Raw genomic sequence first — 17,253 nt, 5'->3', positions numbered from 1 at the left:
CCCAGGTTCAATCCCCAGCCCTTGGTACCTCAAAAAAAAAACAGTTAACAAGATTTAAGAAGTCCAGATTGCTATTGCTTTAATAAAATACATTTTTTTTAAAAGTCAGAAATTTAATTACATAAAATAAATCAGTTATGATAAACATAAATGGATTAGATATCCCTATTAAAAGATGACTCTCAGATTAGTATTTTTAAAAATTCAACAAAGCAACAGCATACCAAATATCAAGAAACAAAAAAGAAAAGCCATAGCCAATGTAAAAAAATTGTCTTAATAATAAAAAGGAAATAGAAACAAAAAAATGCTTTTATGGAAAATAATACAAATTGACCTTTAAAATCTAGAATCCTTGTCACCCAGAGTATTTTGGATGTATGAATTTGTAGGATTAGAGGGGTTCTATGTCTCCATAAGTAAGTAAGATGGGGTTTCAGTTTATAGCATATCAAGGCTAACAGTTCCCAAAGTCACATTAAAATCAAAATGCTGAAAAGATAAAAATTCCCAACAAAATTCAATAGTAACATGGAGTTAATAGCTAAATATAAATTACAAGAAAACAGAATAAGGTTAAGAATGGAAAACTGAGGTTTAATTTGTGCAGAATTGGTAAAAAAAGTTGTTTGGAAATGTTCTGAAATAAACAGCAATGGTGGGAGCACGTTATAGTGTTTGTAATTAGCAGTGCTAATATATGAGTATGATAGTGGTTGAAAGGAAAAATCTAAGGTCAAATATATGACAAGAAGGAAAGTTAAAAAATATGAGACATGGGACTGAAAAGTACAGCAAAACCTTTTGTGAAAAATTAGTATAACTGGAGGTGGATGTGACTCAGGTGATTGGGCTCCCGCCTACCATATGGGAGGTGTGGTTCAATTCCTAGGCCCTCCTGGTGAAGGCAAGCTGGCCGACACCACTGCAGAGCTGACGGCACACAGCAAGTGAAAAACAACAAGTGGAGAGAGAATAAATGAAGTAAAAATAAAGAAATCTTTAGGAAAAAAATGAGTATGATTAACAGTGCATCTGTAAGAATGTTTTCCTCTGTAACAGAACCAAAGGACATTAATGTTATAAGATGTTAGTATCAGTGTGATATCTGGGCAAAAATACAATGAAAGCAAACTATGGACAACAGTGTAAAGTAATATATTAATCTTCCATCAATGGTAAAAAAAAAGAAGTATGCTAAGTGAAAGAAACTAGATAAAAAGTTACTAACATATTGTTTGACTCCATCTACATAAAATGTAAACACAAATAAGTTATAGGGATGGAAACAGCTTAGCAGTTACGTATAGAAGGAGAGGACAGAAAGACTGAGAGGCGAATATGAAGGGGTAGGGTTTTTTTTTCTTTTTGCTTGTTTTTTTGTTGTTTTCTTCTTTTCTCTTTATTTACAGAGTAATGAAAATGTTCTAATAAGGATTGAAGTGATAAGTGCACAACTCTGATTATACCAAATGCCACCGATGGTACACTTTAGATGGACTGTATGAATCCATAAAATGAATACATTTCAATAAAATGGATAGTAAAATAATTCAATAGTAATTATCTATTACTATTACTATCTATTAGTAAGGAGAAAAAACAAAAAACAGACCAGAGGGAAGTGAATGTGGCTCAAGTGATTGGCCTCCCATCTACCACATAGGAGGTCCAGGGATAATACCCAGGACCTCCTGGTGAAGGCAAGCTGGCCAGCATGGAGAGCTGGCACATGCTGAGTGCTATGAATGCTGATCCATGCAGGACTGCAGGTCTTCATGGAGTGCTGGCCTATGCGGAGAGCTGGCACAGCAAGATGATGCAACAAAAACAGACACAGAGGAGAGACAATAAGAGACGCAGCAGACCAGAGAGGTGAGGTGGCGCAAGAGAATGAGAACCTCTCTCCCACTCTGGAAGGTCCCAGGATTGGTCACCAGAGCAGCTTAACGAGAAGACAAGTAGACACAGAAGAACACACAGCGAATGGACAGAGAGAGCAGACACTGGAGGGGGGTAGGGATGGGGAGAAATAAATCAATCTTTAAAAAAGAAAAAAAAAAAAAAAACAGACCAGAGTATATGAGTGGACGTTAAAATCTTCATTTTGCATGATAAAACAGCAAATAAAAATGTCAATGTTGAATTTCATACGATTAGAAATATATGCTAAAAAAAGTTTTTTTTAAACCTCAAGGATATGCAAAGATTTAATACCAATCTCACTCAAACTCTTCCAAAAACTGAACAAGAAGGAATGCTACCAAACTCATTCTTTAAGCCAATATCACTCTAACACCAAGGCCAGATAAAGATATTACAAAAAAAGAAAACTACAGGCACATTTACCTAATAAATACAGATGCAAAAATCCTCAACAAAATACTCACTAATCTGATCCAACAACACATTAAAAGAATTAGTCATCCTCATCAAGTGGGTTTTAATCAGGCAAGCAAGGATGGTTCAACAAAAGAAAATCAATCGGCATAGTATACTACATTAATAAAGTAAAGAAAAAAATCACAATCCTGTCTATTGACCCAAAGACATCCAACAGCATCCTTTCTTGAAAAATATAAAAAACCCACCAGCTAACATTGTACTCAATGGGGAAAGACTGAAAGCTTTCTCACTAAGATAAGAAACAAGACAAGGATGCCCACTGTCACCACTGTTGTTCAGTACAGTGCTAGAGGTTCTAGCTAGAGATATCAAGTAAGAAAAAGAAATAAAAGGTATCCAAACTGGAAAGGAAGAAGTAAAATTTTTGCTATTTGCAGATGATATGATTCTATACCTAGCAAGTACCAAAAAATCTACAACAAAGCTATCAGAGCTAATAACAAATTCAGCAGAGTGGCAAGATACAAGATTAATACGCAAAAATCAGTAGTATTTCTATATACTGGTAATGAGCAATCTGAGGAGGAAGGTAAAAAATTCCATTTACAAGAGGGACTAAAAGAATCAAATATTTAGGAATAAACTTAACCAAGGATGTAAAGACTTATGTTCAGAAAACTAAAATGCAATGCTAAAAAAAATCAAAGAAGACTCATATAAATAGAATAATATTCCATATTCATAGATTGGAAGACTAAATATCATTAGGATGTCAATTCTACCCAAACTGGTATAAAGATTCAATGCAATCCTGATAAAAACTGTCTTTTTAAAGAAATGGAAGACAAAATTATGAAATTTATTTGGAAAGGTAAGGAGACCCAAATAGCCAGAAATATCTTTAAGAGGAAAAATGAAGTTAGAAGACACTCACTTCTGGACTTTAAATCATATTACCTAGCTACAGTGGTAAAAACAGCAAAATACTGTCATTAAGATAGACATATAGACAAATGGAACCAAAGTGATGGTTCAGAAACAGACACTCATATCTACAGTCAAGTGATTTTTGACAAAAGGCTGTCAAGCCCACCCAGCTTGGCCAGAACAGTCTATTCAACAAATGATGCTGGGAGAAGTGGATACCCATATGCAAAAGAAAGAAAGAGGGCCCGTATCTCACACCTTATACAAAAATTAACTCAAAATGGATCAAAGACCTAAATATAATAGGGAGAACCATAACACTCCTAGAAGAAAATGTAGGGAAATATCTTCAAGACCTCATGGTAGGTGGTGGATTCTTAAACCTTACAATGAAAGCATGAGCAACAAAAGAAAAAAAATGGATAAATGGTATCTCTTCAAACTTAAAACACTTTTCTGATTCAAAAGACTTTGTCAAGAACGTGACACTCAATGGGAGAAAATATTTGGAAATCACATATCCAATAAGGGTATGATTTCCATACTCTATACAGAGATCATACAATTCAACCAAAGAGCAAGCAATCCAATTTAAAAATATTCATAAGACTTGGACATTTCTCCAAAGATGAAATACAAACGGCGAAAAAACACATGAGAAAATGTTCAACATCACTAGCAATTAGGGAAATGCAGATCAAACCTACAGTCTCAAGACTGTAAGCTTTAACCCCAAATAAATATCCTTTTAAAGCCAAGAGATTTCTGGTACTTTGCATCAGCGCTCTTGGCAGACTAATAACATGGCTCAAAGCAGTAGTCTAGGGATAGTCTAGGGATGTGAAAGAAAGCTAGGGATTTTTCAGGGACTGAATAACATAGTGAACCTAGAGGTAGATGAGGATTGTGGTTAATAGTACAAATACAAGAGTGCTCTTCTATGAACTAGAACAAATATAATCACTATTACAAAGCAGTAAGCATATGGAGATGCATGGGAAAAATACAATCAATGCAACTTATAGGCTATAGTTAGCAGCAATATTGTGATATTCTTGCATCAGTGTCAAAGCTACTGTGTTAATAATGGGGGGGTATGGAAAAAATATACCAAATGTACACTACAGACCATAGTTAGTAGCAATAGTCTGATGATATTCTCTCATAATCTGTAACAAATGTTCTGCAACAATGTAACAGGTTAGAAGGTGTTGTACGGGAATTCTATACATTATGCATGACTTCTTTAATTAAAAAAAAGGGGGGGAGAACCTCATGGTGAATTATAAAGAAAATGTAGAGCTTCTAAAGCACTAGAGGATGAAAGCAAACAAAGCATTGTATAACTAAGAAAAAAATAAAATAAAAACAATATATCGATCTTAGAAATTCTCTGTTTATAATCTGTCAGCAAATTCTAATTATGGATACTCACAATTTCTATCACCATAAAACCCTGGGAGAAATAAAAATCAAACAGGTTGTTTCAAACCAGTCAGAAATGGCTCATGTTATGTGCAGTAGTATATGTACTGAAGAGTGCACCAGTTCACATCATAAATATACCAGAGGAGCCTTCTAGTTAAAAGGAATCTTTCTGTGCATCCTGCTTAGAAAAACATAAAGGTTTCTCAAAGTGTATTCCATGGACCAACTCTATCCAACCTGCTAAAGATGTTGTAAAAATGCAGATTCCTGGGCTTCTCCCAGACTTTAAACGAAATCAGATACTTTACAGGAGAAATCCGGGAACTTGCATTTTTAACAAGCCCCCAATGATACTGATGCTCACAAAATTTTACGTGTAACTGTGAAACATGAACAAGCACATGACTTACAAGGGTCAGTCAGCTTTCTAGAGAGAAAACCTTTAAAAACTTTGATTCATGCACCTAACCCTGAATGTCAACCCCTTATTTCAAGATATGAGCTTTGTATCAATCTACTGTGAACCATTTATTTCTCTTTTATTTTCCAATTAATCATGGCCAGATTTGTAAAAGAGACTAAGAATATTAATTACCAGAAAAATGAAAAAATTTTTAAAGGCATACAAAATTCAGGCCCAACTTTTCTATTACTAGACTCAGATATAAACTTAATTTGGCAAACTGCTATGAAAGTTTCTAAATATTTACTCTCGATTTCTTTTACTACTTTTGTCATGAACCAGTAACAATCAATTCGCAGGGTCCACAACCATACACTTTGGGAGTGAGCACCGCTTCAGACCACAGGAACAAGACTGCGAATGGCTAAGGTGTCCTGATTATATTCATTAAGGAGAAAACACCAAAAAAGCACAGGGCCATCACCTCCTATAGGAAGATGGGCAGGGTGTGCCCAGACTAAATCCACCACTCTCTTATAGTGAACATGGGTTAAACTATGAATTGGACTCACATTTTCATCTGAAACTTACCTTAGTTTCTTCTCCAATCATATTTTCTCTTTCATAGTAATGCTGAAGTTGTAGATTATGTTTTTCTTCTTCTTCTTTCTTCTTTTTTTCTGCTTCTTTTCGTCTTTCTTCAGCTAACCGTATTAGCTCTTCATTTTTCAGCCTTTGCTATAAATAAGACAAAGGCAACAAAATAAAGAGAAAAATATATACGCTATGCATACATTCCACTGATCATTCAAAAATGTACTGCCTTATTTGAACTAGAGATAAATTTGAGATATAGATGATATAGTATTCTTTGACGTAAGAATCTATCTACTTAATAATATCATTAGACATCTTTTATAATATCAATCATAATCAACCTATAACTATTTTTGGCTTAAAAAAGTCACTTATCTCTTTCTTAAATAAACCTCTCACTTTCATAAAATAACATCCAACAAATGGATATCATTCTAAACATAAGGTATTTGGTAAACATATTCCAAGACTGTTCTCCTTTATAAGCAATATTTTTTCAAGTCAAACATCAAGATTTCACTCTCATACTAAGTAGTGAAACAGAGAAGGGAAAAAAATGTACCTCCTCCTCTTTCTCCCTTTTTTTTTCCTGTTCTTCTTCATACTCTTGCTGAATTCTTGCCCTCTGTTCTGCCAGCCGTTTTTCTTCTTTTTCTTCTGCAATTCTCAGTCTCTCTCGCTCTGCTTCCTCTCTCTGTTTCTTTTCTTCAATCTAGAGAATTAACCCTAGTTATTGTTTTGTAAAACAATTAGGGAAATGCAGATCAAACCTACAGGCTCAGGACTGTAAGCTTTTACCCCAAATAAATATCCTGAAAAGTTAGAACACTATTATTTTTCCTGGTATCCCATGAATTCAACAATTGCATCAAACTCTTTTCACAAGTAAAATGAGTTGCTGAATTTTTCAGTTTCTGTATTTTATTAGGGAGGCTATGTGATGTAATGTTAAAAGCCATGAAATAAATTCCAGCTCTACCAAATACTTATATATAGACTTGTGTGACCCTAAAAAACTTTCTTGTCCTCAATTTTCCTCATTTATTGTAAAAAGCTATTAATGTCTACATCTCAAAGGATGCTCAAAAATCTGAAGTGAAGCAGTTTTTATTTAAGAATCCCTTTCCCAAAATGCCATTTCTTCTTTCTCTCTCCTGGTAGGTTGATGGGGAAAGAAACAAAACTACTGGGTTTAAGAGAGTTTAGGCCAGGTGGATTCATAATTAAGTCTCATCTTGAATGTCTGCTGGAGCCTATGGTGCTATGCAGGGAAGACAATCCTGAGAAATAGCATCTACTTTTGACTTGCTCTCACTGTGGGCAATAAATATACCACAGGGTCCTTCAAGTTCAACAGGTGACCCCATGACTTTCAACTTGCTGCTACCTGACTTGAGTGTCAAATACCCTTGGGACCTCTGATGCCACTCTCTCATACTCAGTATCTATATTCATTCTATCAATGATTAGAAAGGTTTTTCCCATCCATTTCCACTATCATGACTCTAATAAAATGTCTCTGCTGCCAGTCTTTTCAATCCTCCCATAATATAATCCTGAACATTAATGCCAGGTAAACACCATTAAAAACTACAACTATTATGTCACTTCCTTATCGAAGAGTCCAAAACAGTTAGGATTAGAAAGCCCGTGACATGCTTGATGGGAATTTCAGAGGAATCTGTTTAAGAGGTTGAGATTCAAATGGGTATCCTAAAATTATTCTGTAAGTAAAGAAAAGCTACTGCTAGGTTTTAAATAAAGAATAATTACATGTGAGAAGTCATAAAAGGAAGATTCACCGGGTCACAGGATTAAACTGACACTAGGATGTATGGTGGGTGTGCGAGAAAGGGCAGTAAGGAGAGACAACACCCTAAGTCCCTTACAGGCAAATATCTCATTCATCTTAGGCTCCATCCCTGGTGTTCAGCACAAGTGCAGATGCAGGGTGAGAGTTCAGTAAGCCCATTTGCTCAATAAACACCGGATGCTCAAGTGTCTTCACTGTGAGCACTTCTACAACTTAAAATGCTATTTGCTAAAATAAATGCCACAAATAGTTGCAAAGTGTGTTTATTTACATCTGATTTTATTTATTGATAATCTGCAGGACTGAGTCAAGAATATAAAATCATTTGGAAAAAATACTGATTTTCTATTAACTTATAAACATCTAGAAACACTCATGTTAAGCCTAATAGGTGAAACTAGTAGGCCAGCTATAGAAATCTCAGCATTCTCTGACTCAGCTAATTAATAATTTAATAAAATTTAGAAAAGATTAGGTCAACTGCTATACCTAATATATCTAATTTCTTTTGTCATATATAACAGATATTAATATAGTTTTATTACTACCTACAACTGGTATAAATCAGATATTTTAGATAACTATCAGACATTTTAGAATCTTTGAAAGTTCGGTTTAGAAAAGGTTATTAAAATTCTTTTAAAACTTTGAAATTATGATCAAATAAGCATTTTACCTGAAAACGAAGAAAATTCTTGTATAATTCTTGCTGCTTAATCTGAAGTTCAGTTGGAGGCTCACCAAATATATTTCCCCGAGCAAAAGAAGAGCTCTGTGTTTGCAAATAACCTTGAAAGAGACATTTTGCAAAATCATACCATTGGCCAATACTTCAAAAATGTAAAAGCTAAAGAATAAGGGTTTGCTAAAATTCATATTTTGAAAAATTGTACTTAAAGTCCAGAGGTTTATATCAGAAGGAAGAGGCTTAGGTTTGAATCAGAAGACAAAGTGAAAAGCAAGAAAAAAAAAAAACACAATGAAACTAAAATAAAATTATTAGTTAAAAAAAATCATAAACTATACCTAAAAGACACCAAGGAAACATAAAAGGTAATAGCTTCAACATCTCTCATTCAACAAAGGCTTTAAAACAGAATTTATACAGAGAAGAAAGAATAAATTTAAATTCTTATATATGTAAATATCATTTTCCTAAAAAATAATGCTTAAACATAAGTTAAAATGCATTATCATGTGTGTATATATAATTTCTAAAATTGTTTTAAAAATCAGTAATTCCAAATTTTTAAAGGATAGTGACAGATGAGCAAGTCAACTATAAAAACATTTTAACAAACAGAATTTTAATATTTCAAGTTATTTTTAAATTCCATCAAATAAATGGAATATAAATATAAACAATAAAAATATTTTACTGCACATTACCTATGAATATTGTTATATATTCTTGAATGGTTAAGAAAACTTATTTCATAAAAGCAACTTGAAAAACAATTACACCCTATGAGCTCCTTTGAATGCAGAAAGAAATAATGGTATTTAGATTTAAGCCTTATAAGTTTTTATATTATTTATGAGTTGCTGAATCATTCCTTTTAGCATAATCTAAAGTATGTATTTCTCTAATTCAGGTAGTGCTGTAGGCTGACCGCTTTGCAGTTTAGCTGCCCTTTACCTTTGTCTTTAAGTTTATTAATGCCTCTTTGAAAAGATCAGCAGAAAGCCAAACCAATACTTAATCATTATGAATACTTTCTTCCACTAGGAAATTTTCTATTGAAAACAAAATAAATATATACCTTGAAGGCCTTTTAAATATTATACTGTGATGAAAAGCTGCCTAACAAAACAAAATTGACTGGTATGTTTCACCTTGATGATCACTCATATTCTAAACCTTTGAATGATTTTTGCCAATTAGAGAAGGAATTTTAGAGACAAACAAGATAAGTCCTTTTAGAAATAAACTATAAAGTATGAAACAATTGGGAAACACTTGCTCTATACAAAGAAAATGAAAATACATACAGGCAATGTAAGTCAAAAATAAATTTAAGTGAAATTAGTATTGGACTTCAAAAATAGCAACTTAAAAAGAATAGCGGCTTATCTAAGCACCATAAAGTAAAAAAAAGAACAGTGAAAATTATGAAGGGTGTCAAAAACAGGACTAACAAAAACTAAACCTTAGAGGATAAAGAGCCTTTAGCAACATTTTAACTTCAATTATCAGATATATCTGAGTACCTTAAAATATTTAATATTTAAATAAAATATAATATTAAATGCCACAAGTACATGTGTATACACGAACAAATATATACACACATATACAATACAGACACACTCAAAAACATACATATGGCACAGCAAAAATTAGGTGGCTCTGCATAGTTTTCTGCATTCATAAAGTCTATTTTAGAGTAATTCTTACAGGAAAAAAGTCTACCTTAAAAAATTCCAATTTAAAAAAAGGAAATTTTAAAAATTTCATTATTTTTAAAATGATTTCTTAAAATTGAGCATCCTTGCAACACCACAAGTTCCAAAAGCATGGTAATGGTACAGAAAGGATATAGACAACAAATTTTGCTGTGCATATTCACTTGTAAGAATCTATAGCACTAAAATCTCAAGACAGACTACTGGAAGAAGAAGCAAATGAAGAAGAGGAAAATAATGATAATAAGAAGTTCAAAATTCTCTCCTAACAGTAATAACATGAAAAAGTAGTTTGATGTTCCTCCTATATGCTGAACTACTATAGATTCAGAGTGAGAGCCACATTAACAAGGCAAAATTACAGATTCTCATTTTAGAGCTCCAAAGATGAAAGTTGGTTCCACCAGCTAACATTGGATTATGGATCAAAGTAAGAAAGCATATTCTAGCAAAAAGAAATCAAATAGGGTTCACAGAGAAACAGTAAGCAGCCCATCTCAAGTGCTCAAAAAAAGGATGCAGAAATTACTGCTAACTCCAAAGGCTTGAAAAATGAGATGTACAGCTAGTGATTCCAATCAGAGCTCCCATTTAATCTGCCTGTTTGGCCAATTATAAATCATATGGGTTAAAAAAAAAAGTCTGCATTATCAGTCAAGGATATTTTAGAAGTCTTCCTAACATAAAGTTCTTTTCTAGACTAAAATTAAAACTTTAATGGAAGTACAAAAGCATACCTTTGTAGTAAATAAATGGATACTTTCACATGCAATGCATAATAGTATAAGGTAGTGTATTTTTTTACTTTTTTATTCTTTTTTTCGGGGGCGGGATACATTCTTTAAACTTCCTCTGATGTTTAAATACCTAAGTTTTCATATATACTTGATAAAGAAAGATGACAACTTTTCCTGGCAAATCATAAAGAAAAATACTGAATAATATTCTCTTCATCCTTTAGTTGTTTAATAACAAATTAAAGATAGTTAAGAAAGAAGGATGTGACCAGATATTAAATTTAAACTTCTAATTACTTCATTTCTTTGCACACCATGGTTTTACAAGGGAACACAAATGACTACTAAAACAGGCAAAAAAATGAATTCCATTATACAAGTTTTCATCCCACACACACTGTGTATGTGTAAAAACAGCATTTAAGGGGAAGCAGATGTGGCTCAAGCGATTTAGGTTTCCGCTTACCACATGGGAGGCCCATGATTCCGTTCCTGGTACCTCCTAAAGAAGACAGTACTTGACAGGCAGGTGGAGCAAAGTGATACAACAAGAGATACATGAAGAAAAAACATAATGAAAAGACACAACAAAGCAGGGAGCAGAGGTTCCTGGTGCCTCCTAAAGAGGACGAGCAGACAGCAAGGAGGCCCAACAGGCAGGTGCAGCAAGCTGACACAAGATGATGCAACAAGAGACTCAAGAGGAAAAAATGTAATGAAAGACACAACAACACAGGGAAGGGAGGTGGCTTAAGTGATTAGGTGCCTCCCTCCCACATCAGAGGTCCCAGGTTTGGTTTCCGGTGCCTCCTAAAGGAAAAAAGAAGATTAACAGTCACAGCAAGTGCAAACAACAAAGGGGTGGGAAGAGATAAATAAGTAAATTAAATCTTTGAAAAAGATAACAGTATTTAGGAAATATCCCTCCACCAGTAAAATTAAAATGTCAGCAGGCTGAAGTATACATAAGTTACAAAGCTGAAAAGAAATGTACAGTATTAAGAAGCAACCTATATTTTCCTGTTGAAGAATAGGTTTTCAAAAGACCTATGAAGAAAAGTTACCATGAATAGTATGAATAACATGTTTTGCTTCCTGACTCAGAATAACCAAAGTCTCAAAATCACAATAAGAACTTTGTCAGAAGTCGAAAAAGAAATGTTACTGAACAACTTAAGAATTGTAAAATAAACAGAAAGTGATTAAAAACCTGAGTTTTTATTTGCAGAATCTTCTAGGTTCTCAGCATTGGAAGTAGCTAGATTTTGGTCTAGAGCTACAACAGCCCTTTTATCTTCATATGTTCTTGCATCTGGGTTATGGTAGGCATCTATATTTTGTCTGTGCATCCTATTCAGATCAGCTGAGAGGGAAAAATAAGCCATTTATTTCAATAAATACATTTCTACAATTGGTGTATTTAAAACATTTTCTTAAAATAGAGAATAACTAATTTTGACTTTAGAACAAAAAAACAATAGACCAGAGTTGGGAATAATTCAATGATTTTGTGCTGTCCTAAAGACAGAAACAAAGTTATCAAAACTATTTTTAAGAAGATTTTCAAAAAATAACCATCCAAAGCAAACTTAAAATTAGTAGAGACGGAAGGTATTTAAATCACTGACAACACATGAAAACTATTGGCGGTATCTATGTTATTTCAGAACTTGGCATTTCTTTAATGTAGAACAAACATAGCAATAACTCAAAACAAGTCATAGTGAAATTTATCCAACATTATTAGCTCTTCTAATGAAAAAAAAGAAAAAAAAGAACCATAATCATGTGCTGTGGGAGTTTTTAAAATATATCCATAAATTTCTTGACAATCCTCCTTCAAAGGTGGAGCTCATTCTCCCCCTGACTCCTTGAGTATGGGTCAGAGTTAATAACTCATTTCTAATGAATACAATCTTACAGAAATAATAACTTCCAAGGTTACTTAATAAAAGACATTATGTTTTCTACCTCTTGGATCACTTACTCTGAGGAAGTAAGCCACTATCATGAGAACACTCAAGGAGCCTACAGAAAGGCCTGGCTAGGAACTGAAGTCTCCTGACAATGAGGGAGTCATACTGGAAATGGACCCTCCAGCCCCAGTGAGGCCTTCAGATGACTGCAGCCCTGGCCAATATCTTGACTGCAGTAATCTCGTGAAAACCCTGAGACAGAACCATCCAGCTAAACCACTCCTAAATCATGGATCCACAGAACTGAAAGATAATGATTTTTATTTTAATACACCAGGTTTTGGAGGCAATTTGTTACCCAGCAATAGATATCTAATATATATGGCAAAAATCTGAGCACCTAGGACTGGGTCAAGAAAACAATTTCAAAAACAGATCTGATTAATTGTAGAAGTCAAGGCTTTAACAAAATAAAAAGTCCCCCCCCCCCTGCCGCCCACACACAGACACAAACTGCGTGAGTATGGCAGCAGTGAAAATGAACTGGATATTAGAATTATTAGGAAATCTGTTGTGCTCAAGGATGTATTTTATACAGTAACATGAATCACAATTAGAATACCAGATAGAATATGGTAAATTTGCTTGTGAATGTTACCCAAAAAATGGGAGATCAGAATAAAAAATTCACAATCTGTTGTGACATTTAGGGCAGTCAACACTTGTAAAAAGCCTACAAGCATCAAAGGTAAAGATGGGTAGGAAATCATAATAAGGGAATAGAACAATGTAAGAAAAGGTTCCAAGGGAGTAAAATATGAAGAATGTTCTGGCAATACCTAAGTAGTCCAGCTTAACTAGAGCACAGAGCACATGAAATGGATCACTAGGAGATATGAGAAAAAAATGTAGATTTGGGGGACTAATATATAACCTCCTGAAAGACAAGCTGATAATTCTCAACTTTGTTCTGTAGATGGTAGCTGTGACAGTGTGAAGCATTTTGTGAAATCCCAGAAAAGATCATGTTTTTAGAACTAATCCATTCCTGTGGGTGTGTGACCCTTTGATTGCATTAGATTCAATTAAGGGACTTATTGATTAGATAGCTTTTGATTAGATCACTTTAGGGCCTGTACTGGGTTAGTCTGAGAGGCTTGACCCGGGTTGGTCTCCAGCCTCTTCCTAGAGGCTTATATACGCAGAGAACTGAAAGCAAAAACACAGAAAGACAGCTGCCATTTTTACCCTGCCACAAGAGAAAGGTCTCCAGGATCACCTGCAGTCACAGAAGAAGAGGACCCAAGGGGCCAAGAGAGAGATCCTGGAGACCAGAGGCTGGAATCAGCAGAGCACAGAGGCACAGGAGGAGGCCCAGGAGAGTCTAGGCCCACAGAGCAGCTCAAAGCTGAAGAGAAGAGCCCTGCCCTGTGCTTGATCACCCACAACTGAGTCTGAACAGAAAGTGGCCTCAAGAAGAAGGCAGAGACCCAGACTAAGAGCCACTATCCTGCCGTGCCATGCGGCAGGAGTTCAGGATCACCAGAAGCTGAACTGAGACAGAATCTCTGATGAAGCCTTGATTTGGACTTTTTCACAGCCTTGAGACTGTAAGATTTTCCCCTGATAAAAGCCACAAATTTCTGGTATTTTGCTCCCAGCAGCTTTAGTAAACTAAAACAGTAGTGGAGATAGTTGTGTTAGTTATAATAGTAGTAGTAACAAGGGCAAAAAGCACCAAATGTGCACAATTTTTTTTAAGTTAGAATAACCTGTATGATATGGCACTATTATTTTTACCCCTGCATTATAGATAAGAAAATTTAAATAAATTAATTTGCTCAAAGACTACAAAACCAGTAAGTGACAGGGCAAAAACAAAAACACAGGCAGTAAGACTCCTGAATCCTCAATGACTTTTGAGTATGGAATGATACAATTGATTATATTTGTGATACATGCTATGGCTTTGATGTGAAAAATAAAGGAAGATAATGAAGTAATAATGAAGGAATAGAAGCAACACAGGCAAAAACATAATAAATCTCAATTATTGGTAGCAGAAATGAAAATGAAGAGAATTCAAGAAGAGGCAGAACCTACGCATTAGGCTTATTAACTAACTGGAGATGAAGAACCAAAAGGGCTCTGTATTTTTTAATTTCAATGATGTCTTCAACAGAAATAAGCAAATTAACATGAGATGGATTTTAAAAGTTTTGTTTGTATGCTAGATATAAATGAGTTTTAAGAGTGATCAAGGCTAGAGAAAGAGATTTGAGGATCATCAGTGATAGCACCTAAGGAGTAATAAAGGGGTTGAAGAGAGGAGCGGGAGACAATGGGTGGTGGCATGAGTATAACTAATGCAAGGAACATGCAGGGTTAGAAGGCAGTTCTTGGGACAAAGAGGAAATTCACACATGTAAACGATTCTAACCTGGTACATAATGCAGAGCCATCAAGTATCTACTGAAGAGAAGACAGCATCTCAGAGGATGCATAGGACTTCAAGGATGGAAGGGACTGTCAATCCAGTTCAAAAGGATGAGGACTGAATTAAAATCATTAAGTTCTAAATCACAATATTATTTAATTTCTTATAGCATCAGTACGGTGGTGGGAGTTAGACATCATATTAAAGATGATTAAGCAATAAGGAGGTGGTAAGAAGTGGTAGCAGCAAGCACAGACTCCTTTTGGAACATGTTTTATGTGATAAAGGAAGTAACAGGGTCAAAAGCAGTTTTCCTTTCTTTATCTGTGTTTAATATAAGTGACTGAAGCACGTTCAGAAATGAAAGGGAAGAGAGGAGTAGAAAGGAAAAACAAAAACTGCAAGAGAAAAGGAACTGAGTAAAATCACAGAGAAAAGATGATTGCACAAAAATAACCACGTACAAGAATTGACAAGGCAGGCAGGTGCTCCTGAAATCATCACCAATTCCTAGAGTTTATCTGAATATGAGAGGCGAATAAAACAGAAAAGACAATGGGAAAGTCGAGGTCATAAGCTAACAGCCATGGTTCCTGAGAAGATACAAACATGAAACAAAATATCTCAAAGGGGAAATCAATATCTCCTTGTCATCCAAGTCACTAGAAGGGTATAAGACTGGCTTATATAAATGAGAAGTCACTATGAATCATAATACATATACTATCCTTCCATTTTTATCACCAGACTGAAGTGCATGGAGCTCACTCCTGCCTTCCAGACAACACCCAAAACACTGTTGACAACCAGTGAGTCTTGAAAGAAAGCAACCTCACTGTGATATCTGGCTGTAAAACTATAAAAGAAAAATATCCTAAAAGAAAGCTAACACTATAAATAAACTTCAAAATCATTAACATTCTACAATTTACTGTCATGATTATACATGGTCCTCTCAAGATATCAAAGTAATATTCAATGTATCCAGAGAAAAGGAAAACTGATTTCAAATAGTACGTAATTACTAAGTAAGATTTATTAAGAAAATCAGATTCAAGAAAAAAAATCAATATTGCTTTTTAATTTTTTTTAGTAGGTACCAGGGAATGAACCTAGTACATGGGAAGCAGGCACTCAACCACTAAGCTATATCTGCTCCCCAATGAGAGTTGGTTTTTTGTTTGTTTTGTTCTTAGGAGGTACCGGGGATCAAACCTGGGACTTCACACATGGGAAGCAGGGGCTCAATCATTTGAGCTACAATCTGCTCCCCATCAATAATGCCCTTAATTGGAACAATCTTTTTGTAAAGTGGTAAAGTAAAACATTTGAAATCGGTTTACAAAAAAAAGACACTTGGTTAAAAGCGTAATTTGCCAACTGCAAAGATGCCATTGAAAAAGGACCTTCAGGGGGCAGACTTAGCCCAGTGGTTAGGGCGTCCGTCTACAACATGGGAGGTCCGTGGTTCAAACCCCGGGCCTCCTTGACCCGTGTGGAGCTGGCCCACGTGCAGAGCTGATGCGCGCAAGGAGTGCCATGCCATGCAGGGGTGTTCCCCATGCAGGGAAGCCCTATGTGCAAGGAGTGTGCCACGTAAGAAGAGCCGCCCAGTGCGAAAGCAAGTGCAGCCTGCCCAGGAATGGTGCCGCACCCATGGAGAATTGACACAACAAGATGACACAACAAAAAAGAAACACAGACTCCTGTGCCGCTGACAACAACAGAAGTGGACAAAGAAGACCCAGCAAATAGACACAGAGAACAGACAACCAGGGTGGGGGCGGAAAGGGAGAGAAATAAATAAAATAAATCTTAAAAAAAAAAAAAAAAAAAGAAAAAGGACCTTCAGTGTTTACTTCAAATTTAAATCATGGGAAACAGATGTGGTTCAATTGGTTGAGCACCTGCTTCCCACATGGGCGGTCCTGAGTTCAGTTTCTGATCCCTCCTAAAAACAACAACAAGCAAAACAAAAGAAAAATCCAACTTAGGGGAGCCAACGTGGCTCAGTGGTTGAGTACCAGTTTCCCACAAACAAGGTCCCAGGTTCAATCCCCAGTCCCTGGTACCTCAAAAAAAAAAAAAAGTAAATCATCCTATCACTTAATATGAAATTGTTAGCAATATAGGAATAATTCTATAACTAACAGTATATAAAAAAATATATCATAGATTTATAAGTGGGAAAATATTTCTACTCCCTGAAAATGAATTCATCAGGCCAGGGCTAAAATACTGAT

At 35.0% G+C, this 17,253-nt stretch overlaps 1 protein-coding gene across 11 annotated transcripts in view; it reads right to left on the bottom strand.

Moving 5' to 3' along the window:
* Positions 1–17,253, bottom strand: part of CSPP1 (centrosome and spindle pole associated protein 1) — a 139,916-nt gene that overhangs the window by 29,711 nt on the left and 92,952 nt on the right. For all 11 annotated transcript variants that reach the window (XR_009180416.2, XM_071207842.1, XM_012520681.4 and 8 more), the window contains 4 exons: positions 11,868–12,020; positions 8,191–8,303; positions 6,264–6,413; positions 5,696–5,842 (listed from right to left, as the gene is read on the bottom strand). Coding sequence is in view for 10 of the 11 variants with exons in the window: in XM_071207842.1 (XP_071063943.1) it covers positions 5,696–5,842; positions 6,264–6,413; positions 8,191–8,303; positions 11,868–12,020 (563 nt within the window). In the remaining variant the exon portion in view is untranslated. The remainder of the gene's footprint in view (positions 1–5,695; positions 5,843–6,263; positions 6,414–8,190; positions 8,304–11,867; positions 12,021–17,253) is intronic.

The sequence above is a fragment of the Dasypus novemcinctus genome, chromosome 14 (genome assembly GCF_030445035.2).
Source record: "Dasypus novemcinctus isolate mDasNov1 chromosome 14, mDasNov1.1.hap2, whole genome shotgun sequence".
Classification (NCBI taxonomy): Eukaryota; Metazoa; Chordata; class Mammalia; order Cingulata; family Dasypodidae; genus Dasypus; species Dasypus novemcinctus.
Note: the sequence above shows the minus strand (reverse complement) of the source record. Positions and strands in the feature narration are given on the sequence as shown.